The following is a 19024-nucleotide window of genomic DNA, read 5'->3' as shown; positions in this document are numbered from 1 at the left end:
CCGCCCTCCCCATCCCCCCGGCCGCGCCCCACGCCCCGCCGCCGGCGTCGCCCGGGCGCTTATTAGCCGCTGCCGCCGGCGGGGAGCGGCCGTCGCCGGGAAGATGGCGAGCCGCAGCCTCCGCCTGCTGCTCCTCGGTTACTTGGGGGTCCTGAGCTGTAAGTGGCCGCGTCCCTTCCCCGGCGCTGAGAGGGGGGAAGGGGGGTACCGTGTACCTCGGAGTGTGCGTGGAGGGGGGAAAGTGTCGGCCCCGGGGCTCCCGGCAGCCCTGCCCGCCCCCGCCGTGTCGCTGCCCGGAGTCCCAGGGAGCCCTTGGGCAGCTCCAGGGCGATGGAGCCGTGGGGGGATGGAGTTTCCCCTCCCTCGCCCCCGGAGCGAGGGGAGCCGAGCCCCCTCTCCCACAGGGCGGTGAGAGCGGCGGCGGAGCCGGGGCAGCGCTGCGCCCTCAGCGTTTCCATGTGTCTGTCTCCTGTTTTCGGGCAGACGGGACCTGTTCTGAGGCGGGCCCGCTGGGGGCGAGGCGGTGGCTCTCCGCAGGGATGCAAAGTTTAGGATGCAGGCTGCGTAGTCCGCTTTTCCTGGTGGCCTTCACGGGGTGAATGAACAAGTGGCGGGAGTGTGGCTTTGGTTGCCAGCACTGGGTGCTGCAGCTCCAGGACAGGTTTATGCTTCCAATATTTTCATGGTCCTGTTGCCTACCTTGATAAAAACAAAAGGGGGGGGGGCGATATTAAAATAAGTTGGCAAAAGCTGCCCCGCCCAGAAAGTACATGCAAATAAGAAAAAAAAACCCTACCGGGTTGCAGGGCTACATACCTGTTACGAAGCAGTGAATTAATATACAGTGTTAATAGTGCGGGTTGTATGACAAGGCTGCTGCTTTTAGATCGCATCTTACTGAGCTCCTGTTGTACCCTTCTTGTGCCTTGCTGATATTCTAGGGAAAAAAGGCTGTACGTGGAAATAATGTTTTGAAAAGCCCTATGTAGCACAGCTTTGCAATGCAGTGACTGCCTGGTTCCAGCCTGGAATGGGTTATTAATCCGTTGTGAATGTGGGATATCAATGTGCTGATGCTGGGTGTGTTTTGTCCCTCCTCACCTAACGGGAACTTTGTCTGTGTGGAAACTGCTTTTATTTTTTTTTTGCAGAGGAGAGATGAGTGCTGTTGAGGAGAGACTTGAAATGATGTGTGGCTGTTAGGTCTTTGATTTGGTGGTGGTTTTTCTTTTCCCTTCTCTTTGCTTTTACAAGACCTTATGGAACTGTTGGGCTGTTAGATGTGCACCTAGCCCAGACTTTCTCTTTCATGTAGTAAATAATGATAAAAAATATGGTTTTTGATTTTTTTTCCTTTGTTTGTTGTTAATTGCATGGGTATATCTGAACAGGTGCAGCTGCTATGTTGGTTTTTTTTGGTGACAGGTTTCAGTGCCTTCAGGCTGCTCAGCTTTCTGGTTAGTTGTGTCTGCTGGCAGTGCTTGCTTTGACCAGTGAGGAAATGATAGAGGGTGGTTTGGAAACAGTACAGTGGATCAAAGTCTGGTGCCTACATTGTTGTCAGACTTGCATTATATTTTTTTTTCCTTTTCCTGTCCCAATTCCCAAGAAACACCAGGTGGGGAGAAAGTTTACCAGAAAGGTGCTGATAAGAAGCTGTTGCATGAAGAAAGCAACTGTAGGAGGGTGTGCAAATGCTGATTGTTTGAGTGAGCCAGAGGAAATCCAGGCAGAAATCCAGGCAATCAGGAGTCTGCTGCTGCTCCTGTGGCTGGAGTATGTTCACATGAACAAAAAGACTGAGTAATACTGGTGTCCGAGTCAGGAGATGTGTGGGCTGAGTGGTCTCTTATGTGGGACTGGGGCCTAGCATCTCCATGGGGATAGTGGGGAATGGGCAGAAACTAATGAGGAAAAGAAAGTAGTGGCTGATACCTGAAGCATGTGAATGTTATATTGTGGATCAGGTCTAGAGAACTTGCTTGGTAGTTTAGCTGCAGAAATGAAGAGCTGTTGGCAAAAGGACATCAGCATAGCCAAGAACAGTGCTGGGGTAGATGAGGTTTGGATTACTTTTCAGTGAGAACCTACAAGGAAGTGTTAATGATCTGCAAAAATAGTGATTTCTCTGAGTTAAATCTTCTTTCACCTTTAATTTAGGGGAAAGTAAGGGAGTTGGAAGTCTTCAGTCATTCTCTGTCAGCATGAGCTCCTGAAACTGGTGTTATCTGGAAAGTTTTAAAAGGTGCCACAGAGTAAGACTTGTGAGCCCTTTTGGCAAGATAGAAAATGTACAGAAATTATTGTTCTTAATCTCTGGAGAAGGTAGTATGTACTGATTTTTGTGAAACTTCTAGGTGTGATTATTCTATTGTATTAGTGTGCGGTAGAAATTAAACTTAAGCTGGTGATGCTGGAAGCAAATCCAGTACAGTCTGTCTGTGCGAGGACAATGCAGGGGCAATAAATAGTAGTCTTACATAAACATTTGATGGAGTTCACAGGGGTAGTTTGAGCAATAAATAATGTGAGTGTGGGGTGGTTTGGGGGTTTTTTTGTTTGTTTTGTTTTTAAAACAAAAACTCCTTAGTGCACAGGGATCTTTCAGCCAGATACAGAGGTTCAAGGCCAAAAAAAGCCTTTTGTGTCTTGCCTCCGACAAGAAACCATAAAGCAGGACTGCATTTGCTGTAGGAATTGACAGTGGAAGTCTTTAGACTGTGCTTTTCTGTTTACATGTGATGTACAACTGATGTACTCAAAACTGAGAATATTGTGAACCATTGATTCTTCTGTTGAACCCTCTTTGTTTGCTGGATTAACTTGTAGGGACTTACTCTGATTTCTAAATCAGAGTCCATATTCAGGTGAGATGGGATTTCTTAAGTTTGTAAGACTGAATGATTCTCTAGTAATATCTGTACAACATAATACTATAAAGCAGGCTACCTATTTTTTTTTGAGGGAGTAGGGGGAAGAGACATCAAAGAAAGATTCCTTCTGTTGCTGTTTTCGTTGAGAAGCAGTATTTCTTTGCTATAGACTGTTAGTGGTCTACAAACCTGGACAAACTTTTAGACAACATAGGTTGTGAGATAATAGTAAGCTTATAAATATAAACAAAAAAATAATAAACTACAGAAAAGCAATGTTTGTTAATAATGTTCAGCTAACGTTTTTTTATGACTGTGGTGACACTGCATAAGATACTAGAATACTTCTAAAATGGGTAAAAATTGAACTTTGTTGGAAGACATTCCTGTCTTTAAAAGGGAGACACATTCCTCTCTAGCTTATAGAATCATAGAACAGTTTGGCTTGGAAGGGACATTTAAAGGTCATCTAATCCAACCCCCCTGCAATGAGCAGGGACCTCTTCACCTAGATCATGCTCAGAACCCCTTCCAAACTGTCCTTGAATGTTTCCAGAAACAGGACATCTACTGCCTCTGGGCAACCTGTTCCAGTGTTTCACCACCCTCCCAGCAAAGAATTTCTTCTTTCAATCTACTCTAAATCTTCCTTCTTTTACTTTAAAACCATTACCTCTTGTCCTATCGCAACAGGCCCTGCTAAAAGGATTGTCCCCACCTTTCCTGTAGGCCCCTTTTAAGTATTGCAAGGCTGCAATAAGGTGTCTACAAAGCCTTCTCTTCTCCAGGCTGAACAACTCCAACTCTCTCAGCCTTTCTACATGGGAGAGGTGCTCCATCCCTCTGATCATTTTTGTGCCCCTCCTCTGGACCTGCTTCAACAGGTCCATGTCTTTCCTGTACTGAGGACTCCAGAGCTGGACACAGTACCCCAGGTGGGGTCTCAATTTCACCCTTTTGGTTAGGGCTCAAAAGAAGTTTTTGGCTGTGTTATTGGCATGTCTCTCAGAAATCATTGCCTTTGATGTGTTTGAGCAAGTCAAGCTCTTGCCCTTAAATCTAGGTACCATACTCAGAAAGGAATCTTCATCTGAGAGGACTCAGCCAGAAGCAATGCTGTTCTGTGGTAAGGGCTTTGTCTCTCCTCCACTCTCCAGCAGAGAGCTGGTTCCTGGCTGGCTCCGCAGTGTCCTTAGTTCAGGTTACTGGCCCCTGCAGGCTGCTCTGGGATATGTGAAAGAAAAAACAAGGGTGACTGTCTTCCCTCACGGCTTACAGGAAACATACCTGGAAATGTAATATCAAGACAATTGCAGTTCCTCTTGTTTTCTTCTGTTTAAGGTGGATGTATGCAAGTGGAAGACTTTATTTTGCTGCCGCTTGACCTCCAAGGTTGTATTTTCCCAGCTTTAATGTTGCAACAATTCTTTGTTCGTATCGTAGGGTGTGTGTTGCTGGTAACTGTGAATACCATAGGGCATCTGGCATTAATAATGAGAGTTGAAACTAGCTCTGTGATTAGCAGATCTAATTCAGCCTGGATGAGGTCTTCTTATTGGCTATTTAACTGAATTACACAAAGATATTTTTGCAATAGTTTCCTGTATTATACCTATATTTCCTACTGCAGACTGTTTTGGCAGTAACACAGTAACTGCCAGGTTCTGCTGCAGAAACTGGCTGATGGCATCACAAATGACTAGGCAAGAACTTGCAAGCAGTTGAACTTCACCTTTTCTCTTTAGTTGACCAACTTAAAACACGTACGATCATCTTCCGTGACCTAGAGCTACCACAGTTTTCTGCGTTCACTGATTAACCCCAAATATTATTGGGGAGGTGTGCTGTCATGTCTTTAAATAAGTGAGCTAAAAATGTTAGAGAAGGCTTTTGCCCTTCCTCAAAGGGTGCCCCAAATGCCTTATTCTTCTTAAGTGCTGGTGGTCATGAGAGAGTAGCTCTCTTAAGTATGGGCGAAGCTTCTGTACCACTGATATTAAAAAAAAAAAAATAATCCAGTTTTTTCATAGTTTCACATGAGTAAATAATAATGATATTCACTGAAGACGGATAGTGACATGCATGTGAATCTTCTGCAGTAGCAGTAAGCAAGCTTACCTTGTTGGGGGTGAGTGGGTATAGGTTTGGGTTGTCAGTGCTTTTGGAGGAGCAGGAACAAATAGTAATTTAGTTCTGAAACTGGGATTTAAAAGTTTAGATATGGAATGATCTCCTTAGAGTCCATCAATGCTCAAAATGTCATCTTTCTGTTGAAGCACTTCTGAAGACAGTCTGTTCATCATCAGTTCCCTGCAGCTGATGATTCCTTTTAGGAGTACTTTTCTAGAAGTAAGTCTTAGTATTGTACTTTCTCTTAGCAGTGCTAGAGGTGACTCCATGGTAAATGCTTACGTAAAGGAAGATTACGAAGAAATGTTCACACAGCCAGAAATGTCCACATCGCAATAAAAATGTCTTGTATATCAAAACAATTGAAACACAAGGTAGACATTTGTATTTGTCACTGCAGGCTATTTGTCAGGGCCATATGGAATGGCTAAATTAAGGTTCCCTTGAAGTTATACAACAATATTAAAAAAAGTTGCTTAAAATAGTGTCCCTGTGGATGTACACAATGAACTATCTTATTGCAGTTTTATCTTGTTTGGCTAGTTGCGGTTTGTTTTTTTTTTTCCACCATGATAACTTTGTTGTGCTGTTACATAGATGTGGGAAAATAGATGGTTTACAAGTTCTGACTTTCTAGTTTAGTGGTTAATTTATAAAGGGGTGAGCATTTTAATGGAAACTGAGGGGAATGTTATGAGGAAGTTGAAAGGCAATTCATTTACCAGTAATTAATTCTATTCTGTTTAGGTCACCTTCTCCTGCTGCCCCCTGCACCTCAGCCTTCTTACAGTTTTACTTTCTGGCATGTCTTTTCCCATCCCAGGTACTTTACAAAGAACTCTCAGTTTTAATGAAACACTTCTGCAGAAAAGTCTGTCACGTCTTCCTCAAAATGTTGTGCGTGATTGTGCTGTAATTCCACCACAGGAAGCTTAAAGCAAATATTATGGTGCCTTGTAATCAAGACAAATTATTTGTTTCTATCATCTAAATACTGGTGGGTTTTTTAGGGAAATACATATTCATTTCAAAGGATGAGACAGCATTTGGAGGCTGGAGGAGCATTTGGAGGCTTGCCAGTGTTTGTGCTCACCTGTATTTCCAAAGCCACTCTTTTTCTGGAGTGAATTCTCTCCAGTGAGCTCTGTCACCTCTGTGCTCACAGGATATCATTGAGCACTTGAGTGCTTATATAAAACTTCTTAAATCAGGCAGAAGGTGAGCCTGGCAGCTGAACATCTGGTCCTGTTCACTTGTCAGTTTCTAACACACACTGGGAGGTGAAGGAGCTCTTGGAGAAGTAAGAAGGGGAAAATAGCCATTTCTGAACAACAAGAAGTAATACAACAGCAGTAGTTGTTGGACCACTAGTAAGTCTCTAACCCCTCCTCATTAATAGGAATTAAAGTAGGCACCCAGTTTCTCTCAAAGGTTATTCACAGGACAAAACATGATGGGCAAATCTGGTCATAAGTCTTTTCGAATACTTGCTTTTTACGAGTTCAAAACTTAGCAGTTTTCCCTAAGAGATGGGAAGATCAAACTTGCATTGAAATAGCTACAGTTTGATCCTGGATGTTTGAAAAGGTAAGAAATAGTCAGACTTCAGTTGGAAAGATCAGACCCTACAGGTATGAAGTCAACAGATATATTTATGTAGCTTTTGTTTGGATTAATTTCTTAAGGGCTGAACACGCTCTGGAGCACATGCAAACCACTGGATCAGACTTGCAGGGAAACATTACTGTGTGGATGGAAAGTGATGCATTATAGTGTTGTTTTAGTACCAGATAATGTTAACTATAGGGACTGTGTTTGCTGTTCGTAAATTGCTAGCATAGTTCTTGGAGGTAGAATCATATGGGGTTGGAAGGGAACTCTGGAGATCTAGTCCAACCACCCTGCCAAAGCAGGTCCACCCAGAGCAGGTTGCACAGGAACATATCCATGGGGGTTTTGAATGTCTCCAGAGAAGGAGACTCCACCACCTCACTGGGCAGCTTGTTCCAGTGCTCTACCACTCTCACAGTAAAGAAGTTCCTCCTCACGTTTAGGTGGAACTTCTTCTGTTCAAGTTTGTGCCCATTTCCTCTTGTCCTGTCACTAGGCGCCACTGAGAAAAGACCAGCCCCATCCTCCTGACACCCTCCCTTTAAGTATTTGTATGCATTAATTAGATCTCTCCTGAGCCTTCTCTTCTTAAGACTAAAAAGCCCCAAGTCCTTCAGCCTCTCCTCATAGGAGAGATGCTCCAGGCCCTTAATCATCTTTGTGGCCCTTTGCTGTACCCTCTCCAGCAGTTCCCTGGCCTTCTTGAACTGGGGAGCCCAGCACTGGACACAGTACTCCAGATGGGGCCTCACCAGGGCAGAGTAGAGGGGCAGGATGCCCTCCCTCAACCTGCTGGCCATGCTCTTCTTGATGCACCCCAGGATGCACATGCATATTTGAGAAGTGACTTTTGCTCAAGTTAACATTATAAAGAAACCACAATGATTATGTATTGCGTATCAGCCTGCAGACACAAATAGGGAGAAACTCTTGGAGGTGGTATGCTAACTCATAACATTGTGTATGTTGGCTAGAGCTGGGTTAGAGTTGGAGAAGTGCTTGTGCTTGGCATACTTGTAAACATATGAGGAAACGATATGCAGAAAACCAGAGTTTGAATACATGTTATGCGAGTTAGACAGCAGTTTACCACTTGAATGTATAGACAGTACTTACTTTTGGGAGGCCCTAGTTCCACTGAAGCCTTCCAGTAACAGTACTGGCAAAATGAGTAAAACCACATCATCTGAAATGACATCTGTAGAATGTGTAGATGTGTATAAGCGCATATTATGCTTAGCCTCTGTGCTCCTGTTTCTATAAAGTGGTCTTAAGAAGTAATTATTGGTTATTTGCTCTTTGATTATTGGGCCACCTAAATTTTTTCTGCCCTTAGTCAACCACAAAGGTGAGAAATTCTCTTTTAAACTCCTGCCTTGTTGTTTATGGCTCTTGCTTTGCTTTGTTTCCCTTGTGCCAGATTGACTGAGAATTTTGGGGAGTGTGATGGGGCTTTGATGCAGCTTTGACACCATTCAAACTGGTGGTGGTTCACACTTTGAAACTGGGATTAAAGCAAGCTGTAGTTAATAACAAAGGGCTATCCTTCTGTGTTTGGGGAGGCTGCTTCCCTGTGTAAATACAGAAAAATCTGAGAGATGGCACAGTGGCTGGGGACAAAAGCATGAGCTTTGGTGTGCCAAGACCTGTGGAAGGCTGCTGGCTGGAGCCTACAGCTCTGGCTTGAGGCATTGCTCAGTGGCATCAGCTGTGGTGGTCTGAAATCCCATTTTCATGCTACAGAGCTTTGCTGGTGTTGGGTTTGACTGGCGTTGAGCTTGCTTGAGAGCTTGAACATTTAAAAATGTAGGTTGGGAGAAAGTCAGAATAAAGCACTTGGCTGACCCATGCTATAGGAAAGTTAACTAACTAAATAAGTTAACTCTTGATATAAGCAAGTTAATTATAAACAGAAATATATGCTTTCTGTAATAATTGCGACATGACTGAAGACTCTTTAAATGCTGCTGCTGAATTAAACAAATTTTAATATGGTGTCCTGCCAATTGAGATGCCCGTATGTCAAGATTTGGAAAAGGGCGTAAATTTTAGTAAATTCTAACAGATAAATGCATATATTTCATTGCTTGAGACTTAGAAAATCATAACTAATCAGTGACTTACCCTGCATGTAAACAACTCCAGATTGTTTCAGATGTTTGCAACTCTTAACTGTAGGAATAATTAGAGGAGGATTATGTCTAAAATTGAAGTAATAGAATATCATAGGAAGACATCACTGGTATCTGCTTAGTACCACTCAGAAACAAAAATATGTGATAAATGTTGCTAGGTTGAGTTCTTTTGTATGTTTTGTTGGGGCTTTTTTGTGTGTCTGTCCATCCCCCCTGCTTTTCTGTAAAGAACAAACAAGTATCACAGGGTTCTCCTTGGAAGATGGGGAAGAGGTGTGTGCATTTTTTTCCTTTCATTCTCCTTTAATACCCACAGAAAATCCAATTACAATATCACAAACAGCAATGCTTATGTTGGAAGAGTTTGTGCAGAAAAGACCTTTATCCTCTGAGAAGATTTAGTAGCTTTTTCCATTTAAATGTCAGTAACTAATTTTGTGAGAGGTAAATGTTTTATTTTTAGTCACTATTTGAGTATTCTTTGTGTCTTGCAATGAATGCTGCTGTTGCCTTCTGTTCACCAACATAATGGTCCTCCCTGGTGTAATGTGATTCACTAATACACAACAATGTCATAACTGAGAGGTTCCTGAAAGGGAAAACAATATTTCAATACTGGAATAGAGTAATACAGCATCTGAAAACATAAGAGGGGAGGGTTGGGACAGCCAGGCAGTAGCAAGGGCTCATAAGATTTTTAAGATGATGCTGTTGCAGATACTGGAGTGACTAGAAAAGTGAATTCAGACATTCCAAATTCACTGGTAGCATCAAAGTTGGTGCCTGGGAGAGGAGTTGGAAAGCAGTAAGCAGATGCATCCATAATGGAAGTATGCTCAGACATCAAGAAGCAACATTTTGGGCTGCATTAGTATATAGGTTTGCTACTTGCCATACAGTCTGAGGCCTTCATGTAATTCCATTTAAAAATAAATTGCTTTAGTCTTATTTTTTTCCTTTTCTAAATAAGACCTATGTCCTGGATGTCAACTACTGCTGTCTGAATCAAGTGATACAGAAGTCTTCTGAAATGTATTAGGCATAAGATGTAAATATGATTCTTTCTTTATATTCTGTGTAAGTGTTGTTGAAGTGATGGCTCGGGGTAGTTCCAGAAGTTAATGTACACATTTCTAACAAAAATAGCTGTTGGGAGGAGAATGCACTGACTTTTGTGAGAGAAGAATGGAGTGGTGTCTCTTTATAAGCATTTAAACTTATTTAAAGTTTATTCAAAGCTTTTGAAAGCTATATAAACAGAGAAAGAGGAGTGGGATGGCCAGTTCTTATATGTACAGACTTTCAGGTGCAGAACATTTTTCTTACTTAAAGCAAACTTAATGTCTTCTATGGAACATCAAAGCTGAGCAGAAGGTGGGTTTTTCTTGCCTTTTTAAGCTAGTCTCCAACAAAAAAAGTCACAGTGAACTTATATTTTTCTAATAAAAAGTCATAAAACTTTAAGACAGATACTTTGTCTTCTAGTAAAATAATAGAACCTAAAAGAATAGAATATCTATATAACAAAGTCTACTAAACCCAAAAGGTTGTTTAACACTTCACTTTGGGAAGCTGGGAATAAGTCAGTATTTAGGATCAGCCTAGCATTTGATAAACTCTGAACACAACTGGTTTTAAGTTCATCTAATTTCTTTGGGGGGGACACAAAGTTGAACTTGGCTCTTATTGCCATCTTTAACTACTGATTGCATATATCAGTGTACGCTCCCCCATACCTATGAATTCCAGCAGAAATTGGATATTACAAGCAGTTAACAAAATGTTGGGGGGCTAAAGAGAAATTTGCGCTTCTTTTGAATCTGACTTAGCTCACATTGCATGAATACAGAGAGAAAGAGAGGGACAAATTGTAGCTAGAGAATATCAATCGAACTAACAGGGTAGCTTGTGTGTCTAATGAAGAGGTTGACTGGAGTCCTAGTAACCCTGTTTGAGAGTACACTATTTCAAACAGGATGTCAAATATAGATATGTTAGTAACTAAAACACCTTCAGTTATGGTGAGGGACTAATCATCTGAGAACCCCTGCTGAAATCTCTAAAACCTCTAAAAATGTGGTATGAAATCTGATTTATTTTTTTTTATGGTCAGTTTTGGTGACTGAAGGGCAGATAGTCAGTATTTTTTAGCTGCCTGTGCCTTGGGATGGGGTATGTGTGCTAGAGGGACAGATGGTATCCAAAGAAGTTCCTATGGCTAAATGTGGCGAGGAGGTTAGTTAAGAAATCAGACTGTTTAAGTAAAACATATGTGTAGATTTAGCTATGTAAGCTCTGAAGTGGATATTCTTTCTTGTAAAAGAGTAATTATTTTTTTCTTGTAAGGAACCTGTTTCTTATCTGCCTTAAAACAAAACCTGGCACTCATAAACATACATGCTTTTACAAAGGTGTATTCAGCAGAACTGTTGAACTTTTACTTCGTTGGTGATGCATTCTGCTTCTAGAAGAGAAATGCCAGTAGCAATCTATTATTCAACAAGCCATCTTGTTCCCTTGCTTCCTTTCTTGACCACTCATAGCTCTGCTGATCTGTACCATCCAGGCTCATTGCAAGAAGCTCAGTCCTGCAACAGCAGTGGGAATAAATATGTAAATGTGCCCTGATCCTCTACTAAAATATATTGTTCTGTGAATTTAGAGCTGAACTCTGAAGACCTTATTTTGAGTTTGAGTTCCATGTGATCACAGTGTTTATGCTGATGTGTGTCTGCTGGCAAACAGTTCATACAGGCATAGTCCTTGGCCTCTTTTTCAGTCATCTTTCTCAAAAAGAGATCCTTAAACTGAAGTTAGTTCACCTGAGTTGAAGGAGTACAAGCACCTTCAAAGTGGTATTATTTGGCCTTATTTCTAAAGGAAACTTCAGTTTAAACAATAATAGTGTGACACAAGTTTCTAGAGCATCAATGTTTCGGGAGGAGTTGGTTATAAAGGGAATATTGGCAAAAGTAAGCAAAGCAGAGGGTAAAACAGTAGTTTAAAGTGGCACGTGCTTACCTGGGAGTCATGGATTCATGAAATGTGTTGATCTATTGACTTTAACAAGTATTCTAGAAATTTAACATGTGGGTTTTGATTATATTATATCCTACATACAATGTAGAGTTTTCCAGATAAAGCCATTTTAATCCACAGACTTTTAAGCACTAAGTTGCACTTCAGAAGGTAGTGACCCAGGGGGTTGAATTCATAGTCAGGTATGGTTTATTCTTGAAAACAAAACAAAAACAATTAAAATCAAACAGCTTTTTAAAAAAACTACTTAATTCTGAAAAGACTATTTGTCTTCCATACAAATCATTCTGTCTCCTGACTTTTTTGATATAGTTCTACAGCATTACAGACTTGCTGACAACTTTTTGTTTCATTTTTGTGGGAGTGAAACAGCTGGTACTTTCTTAGTTTAAGTGACTGCAGACAAGATCATCAAAGCAAACCAGTGAATTGTGAATGTTAGCTCATATACTGAGTCTTCCCTTCTGATGCAAAGCAGCAGTGTTTCATTAGTGAACCTTACGCAAATATTCTTGAGGATGTGGCTCCTAACACATCTCTTCTGTTGGAAAGCTGTGATGATCACCAAGCTAACATTTATGCTTGTTTTAAAAATAAACGAACAGCACAGGGTTACTCTATTATGTTTATACCAGTTTCCTGTGTAACTTTCCAGTGTTGTTCTTCTAATGTTTTCTAATCTGAATACCCATATGTTTTGCTTGGGTAGCTTTTAATGTGATGAAGTCTGTAGTGGTTTAGTTTTGTTTTGTTTTTACCGTCTTCATCCCCTTTAAGGAAAACTTGGCGCATGTTATACTGTGACCTATTGTTCCTAGCTCTACCTTCCGGAGGATTTCTTCTAATCACCCTTCTCCTTTAAGCCTGCAAAACATCTTCTGTTTGTTCTAGGTCCTCTTGATATGTATCAGCCTTGATTGAATTTAAGGAGTGGCTTCAGTCTTGTTCAAATGTGCCCAGAAGGTGCTTCTAGAAAACTTGATATCGAACTAAATTATCTATTAAAAGCCTGTGGAATTGAGGCTAAAGATATGCATTTGTACTGTAAACTACGATGTTGATTGAAAATAATAGTCATCAAACATGACTGTTAGCTGCTTCTGGCAGGAAGAGACAATTGAGCAAACTTGGCAGGGTAAGAGACCATGTGTGAATGAAAATGGGATGAGCTAATTTGGCAATTGCATTTGGATTATTAGGAAGGGTTCACCAAATCCTTCTGGCCAGGAGAAAAGTGATCATCATGTTCCCAGCTCATATTAGTGAAGAATCTGGTCTGTAGTCTGGAGGAAAAAAGTTAAAAAGTTGACTTGAGTACTGTTTGTCACCAATAGGATGCAGGCCTAAAATTCACAGTTCAAGTGTAATTTGCTCAAGTGAAAACACTGCTACCACCCCCAGTTATTGGAAACATCTCCTCAGAAATCCCAAATTCACAAAGCATTGCTCAAGGCTCTTGCTGAATATTTGTATTTAAAAAGCATCCTACTATTTTTGGGAAGACTCCTGACTACTTTTTTTTTAATGGACATGCTAGTTAGTATGAAGTCACAGTATGTCCCAAAGTCAGCAAAACTTGCATAGGAGAAAGCCTGTGCAAAGCCCTCTTTAAAAACTCACCACAAAGAGTTATTCTTATATCTGTTGCATATTAGTATATAAGTGTATTCTAGGCCAATATTTGCTTCAGAGAGAGCAATTTCTTTTTAAATTAATGTATTTCAGATGTATTATCTCCTTCAGTGGAGGCCATAGGTGACAATGCTGACTTGGCTTTGATTATTACACTTTGCTGAAAATGACACATTTGGGCATAATTGGTCAAATTATCTACCCTACCTGCTACTGGGGATCCATTTGTAATGCACGATTCTGGTAATTTAGCTGTTTCTATACCTTTAGAAGCCAGAATTTAGTACATACTCATATGTACTAAGCCTCTGCAGTGAAAGCTCCTTGTAGAAATGATGACATTAATCAAAAAGGGGTTGAGAAGACCTGAGGAAAAACTGCTCTAAATTTGAGAAGGGACTGAGGATACACAGGGAATTAGGGTCCAGCTTAAATGAATAAGACTAACTATGGAAAGAAACATTCCTTCAACTATAACAAGGTATCTACTTATAGTGATTTAAAACTGCAGCTTCTTGATGTTCTTCCTAGCATCTGGAAATATGATCCTATATTGAGGGCTCCTGAATGACTTCACAGGTTCTGAATGAGCAGGGACTTCAGTTTCACATGGTGTTTACTGGAATTGTGACTAATGTTGGTTTGCACAGTTGGAAAGGAAACGAAATTTATTTTCAGGCTTTTTTAGATAAGTAATGTGCGTAGATATATAAACGATGGACTTCTAGGAAGTGTTTATCCTTTTCACATTGTTCTGCACTTGCAGCAAAAGTCACTTAAGTGTTGCAGGAGATTTCAGAGGTCTTTATCTCAAATTGTGGGCCAGAATGGTTGTGTGGGTTTTGGGGGAGTTGTATGTTTCTTCTAGCTTCCCAACTCGCTTGTGTTTCAGGGCTGATGTTACAGTTGGTGTAAATCAGGCTAATATTATTGCCTTCAGAGGAACATGCTGGTTTGCACTGGGTACCTAGCTTTTTTTTTTTTAATTTACTCATTTGTTTTAATTTAATAATTCTACTACAATGTATCTAGGTATCTGCACAGGCAAGTGTTTTGCTGAACTGTTACACCTAGTAATGCAACTGGGAATTTGTTTCTTCAGATCACAGCTGTAGTGTGTGTGATAGGAGGTGGGTGGGACAGCAGTGGCAAGGGGCTTTTACTCCCAGAGCCTGTTCTTGTGGTCTTTTGAAACATGATGGTACTTAGACACAAGTCGTCAGCATCCTGATGCATCTTAAAATAAGCAACTGCTGAAGCAGCTATAGGCTTGTGCTGTATTTACAAGCTGTCTTTGGGCTGCTGCTGGGTTGCCGTGGAAACCAATGTTGAGCAGGACTGTGAGAGGGCTGGAAAATAGGCTTTTTTTGGTGGGAGCTTGACTAGTTTAAAACTCCATCCCCTGTTTCCAGAAGTGCTCTCTGAATTGCCATGGAGACAAGAAGAGTAGCAGAGTTTTGGGTCTTGTAAAAGTGTGGGCTATATATATTTATTTGGTTAATAGCATATCCTTTTTTTGGATTGTCTATCTGTTGGAATAAACTCCATGCTGATTTGGACACTCTACACTGAGCCTTTGCAAGCTGTGAATTCAAACCATTCCTCTCTTCTGTGTGAGTAGAAAAAGAAAAAAAAAAAAAAGAAGAAACAAAAAAAAAAAAAACCCCGAACATTGAAGGGAATTGAATTTTACACTTTTATTATTAACAACATAAAAATTAATTATAAATTTATCACTTCCCACACCATCTCATGCAGTAATCTTTTGGTGTTGGGACTGCTGAAAGCACTTGGGAGACTGTTCGATTTATCTGGAATTGTTGTGTTTTGGTGTTCAGTTTCTTCTTAAAGGCTGACCTAAATAATCTCTTCCTCTCTTGTCCCACGCTACTTGATTTTTATTCCTTACTTTTTCCTCTACAAGCACTTCCAGTTTTGTGTTTCCAGAGCCAACTGTCTTTGGGGCTCTGCTCTGAAATGAATCATTAACATTGTCTTAAACTCTTAGGACTACTACTGATAACTTCAGATAATTGGCTCTGAAAACTTCAGTCTCTTGTTACTTTTACTTTCAAGATGAATTTTTCTTTGCTTAACTTGAAAGTTAAGAATAAAGGCACCATCAGCTGGTGTGCTAGCCTTCCAGACTGCACTAAACAGAACACACAAAGCCAAGGATTAACTCATTCTTAGGTTGCTATTGTAAATGAAAACCTCTTTGCTAGTCTGGTCTGGAGTTAAGGGATTTACCCCAATAACTTCTTCCCCCTGTGAGACTGAGAGCTCCTCAGATCCTCCAATGCTAGCTTTTAATACAGGCAGAAATCCCACTTTTAGTCACTTTCTGGTGAAGCTTCTCTTCCCCTGTTTAAATAACTCCTGGCTGGATGAAAATGCAGTTCTGTATTCTGTTTCTCATGTGATTTCCATTACGAAGGCAGAGTTACTGAAGCTGATTAAAACCCACTTTCTGTAACAGATGACTGAGGGATTGTTTTTATTTTTTTTGCTATGTCTAAATGAAATAGCATATTTTTTTGTATTAGGCTCTAGACCTTTGGATAAGTAATAAAGCCAAGAAAAACTGTTTGACCATGATCAGCTTGGCCATGTAAACACTCTTACTTTAGCCTAAGTTTTGAGTTGTAGGTTTTTTTTTTTGGTTTTGTTTTTTTTGTGTTTCTTTTTTTTCACTGAAACAACCTACTACTTGTCAAGCTTTTTTCTGTTTGGAGGAACTACCCTAAAGCGCACCTTAGGGTGACAATTTGCTTTGTTGCAATTGAGGTGTTGCAGGCAGGTTACCTTAAAACTTGACTGGTTTGTCTTGAGTATCTGTAGGTAACTTAATTTTTTTGATTGTCACTCTTGAGATCTTCTAATAAAAAAAAAAAAGGGTAAAGAAACTGTCTGCTGACTTCCCAGCAAGACACTTAATGTGTGTGGTGGATGTCTCACTGACCTACCATCTGGATGCTGGCCTTGTTATCAGGTTCAGATGTATTGTTTGGTCTCCTGAGCAGAGCTGAGTGGAGGATTACTCCATTGTGCATGACTCTTAGCCTGGGCTGGAAAGGGAGAATATGCCTTTGGGTTTGGGGGAAATATTTTTGGTTTTGCTGAAAGTGGGGGGAAGATCAATTTTGTATGTGTCTCATACTTAGCTGTAGAGATGGAATTATGATTTTGTAATTGCTGCTCTTCCAAAAGAGAAGCCAAACCAAATATTGGTTTCTTCCCACTGCCCCAGCTCTTCTCTTGCTCTAAAAACCTCATCCATTCCTCCATGAATAAAAAAAATTGTCAGGAGTTAGAGGGCTTATATAAAAGAAAGGGAGGGAAAGCTAGCAGGTACCTATATGCACAAATTGTGGTTCATTACAGGCCTTTTCATGAGGTTATTCATAAATTGCCTTGTGGAAAAGGCACTTCCTACAACATAAAAGTTAAACTGTGTTACTCTGCCAGTGAGCTTTTATTCCCTGCATCCCCCTATTCTTTGAACCTTCTGAGTATCTAAAAGCCTGCTGCTTCTGCTGTATCTCTGTCCTTCCCAAGAGTTGTACCAAGATACTACGTTTCTAGCACTAAGGAGTGAAAATAACTAGCCATATTTTTTTTCCCTCAATCCTTGAAACACTGCCAGCACAGACACACTAGAACAGCTTCTTTGTAGTGTAAGGAAACTAGCACTACGTCTGCTTGTATCAAGGAATGCTTTTCTTTAGAATTGTAGGGAATAAAAACTTAACTTCTCTGTTAAAGGCAGTTTCTCCAAGCTGCTAGAAATCTTTTTTTTTTTATTTGCCACTGATGTAGGGATAGCATATGTGTACATAGTGTGGGTTCCCTACTTTTTCTTCCTTGATTAAGAACATCTGCAAGGTCTATGTCCTAATTAGCCAGTAAGAGAGTTGGAAATCTTGCCACATATTTCACAGCATGTTAAACTGCTCTCAAGAGCTGTGTGTATTACTTGTTCAGACCCCAGAGCTGTTGCAGCTTTCTGAGACCTGGTGGTAAAACTTGCTGTGTTTAAATCTAGCAGTTTCCAAAACACGACAGAAGCACTGCTGACAGCTGCCACGCAAGTGAAGGGGTGGCTGAGAAGCTCTTAAAGTTTCTTTTGTGCTTTAGACCCCTTTAGCTGGTCAGCCAGAAAATGTGCCTTCTCTCTTGGATTACCATCCTTTATGCAGTCACACCACGCCTATTAAAATACAAACACGGTCTCCACATCTGGGCGTAGATGGGCTGCTTATTCCCACCCTGTAGACCCCCCTTCAAACTACTCTTTTATTTGTTTTCTCTGGCTGAAGATAAATACGGTTGGTTTCTTGTAAATCGGATAAACTCTGCCCAAAGTAAATCCTGTTCTATTACTATTCTTTAAGATTCAAGAAATTTTGTAAACTGAAAGACTGAAGTTGAGCTTCTTTTTCCTTTTTTTTTTTTTTTTCTCCATGATGTGGGATAACTTCTTCTAACCCTTGTCCAAAATTTGAAGTCTTAATGCCATGTTTATGTTCTGTTTACTTAATGAAGCTGGGCTTGCTCCAATTACTTCAGCTTGTGTTTTGCTACCTAAATCACCCATTTTAGAGATCATTTAAGGACTTGGTCCAACATAGGAGACTCCTGCAGAACCTGTGAATACTCCTGGTCTCTCTCAAGCATGTTTACTGGTGGAGGTTAGCATTCATCAAGCAGAGTTGAGGGAAGATGAAGGCTGCTTAAACACTGACTGACAGCAACATGGCTGGGAAGAGTGGGTCTGAGCCCTGACTCCCTGTTGTCAACTGTCAGAGTTAATATAGTCATGCCTGCCAATGCCACCGTGAGCAGGGTTGGTAGCCTTCTGGTTGTAACAAGCACATCTTAGAACTACCAAGGAGAATGGGAGTTGGTCTTTTCTGGGTTTTGTGGGTTTATTTTTTGTTGGTTTGTTTGGAGGTTTTTTTAGGTGATTCACAACTAATTCTAGCTTCTAAATAGGTAAACAGCTTCTTCTCCCCCTTCCTCGTTTATGGACTAAGTAATATATGGACTAGTTCTCTGAGGAGAAAATATGAGTGTTTAAATGGTGTGACTGTGACAAAACTCTAGGTATCATTTGAGTACCCCATGGTAGGTAGTTACATAGCTGAGAAGTCTGCGTTGACACCTGAGCACATTTAGGTTTATCCTGAGGCAGTCATGTGTCTCAAGGATGCGAACACCAAACGGATGTCTGGTTTCCGATTCTCTTTTAGGGATTTCAGTAAGAGAACTGGCTTCATTATCACTTTGTTCTTGGGACATCAGACTTCCTAAACTTACAGTATCCTCTGAAATCCTTTGTTAAGCTTTGCTCTAGACCACCTGCTATTTAGAACTTGGCAAAACAAATAGCACAAGACTGCTTTTTCTCTTGTACTTATAACTTTGTTTTGATTCTGTTCTCATGTAATTTCCTCCAGGCACATTGTTTCCTTTGATTTGATTTGACTAATATGCTTTTCCTTAATGACTCTTCCAGTTAGTAGTTTCAGTTTACAGCTGTGTGCGTGATTATCAAATGGAAAGTGTGTATTTTTGGGATTTACTTCTAAACACATGAAGTTA

The 19024-nt window shown here is 40.7% G+C and overlaps 1 protein-coding gene across 1 annotated transcript in view; it reads left to right on the top strand.

Annotated features, from left to right (window-relative positions):
- The first annotated feature begins 36 nt into the window (after window positions 1-36).
- JAM2 (junctional adhesion molecule 2) overlaps window positions 37-19024 on the top strand; it is a 39558-nt gene continuing 20570 nt past the window's right edge. Inside the window, exon 1 of the mRNA XM_014938283.1 lies at window positions 37-158. Coding sequence (XP_014793769.1) covers window positions 104-158 — 55 coding nt within the window. The 5' untranslated portion in view covers window positions 37-103. The remainder of the gene's footprint in view (window positions 159-19024) is intronic.

The sequence above is a fragment of the Calidris pugnax genome, unplaced genomic scaffold (assembly GCF_001431845.1).
Source record: "Calidris pugnax isolate Ruff unplaced genomic scaffold, ASM143184v1 scaffold25, whole genome shotgun sequence".
Taxonomy (NCBI): domain Eukaryota; kingdom Metazoa; phylum Chordata; class Aves; order Charadriiformes; family Scolopacidae; genus Calidris; species Calidris pugnax.
This window is presented reverse-complemented; position numbering and strand designations above follow the sequence as displayed.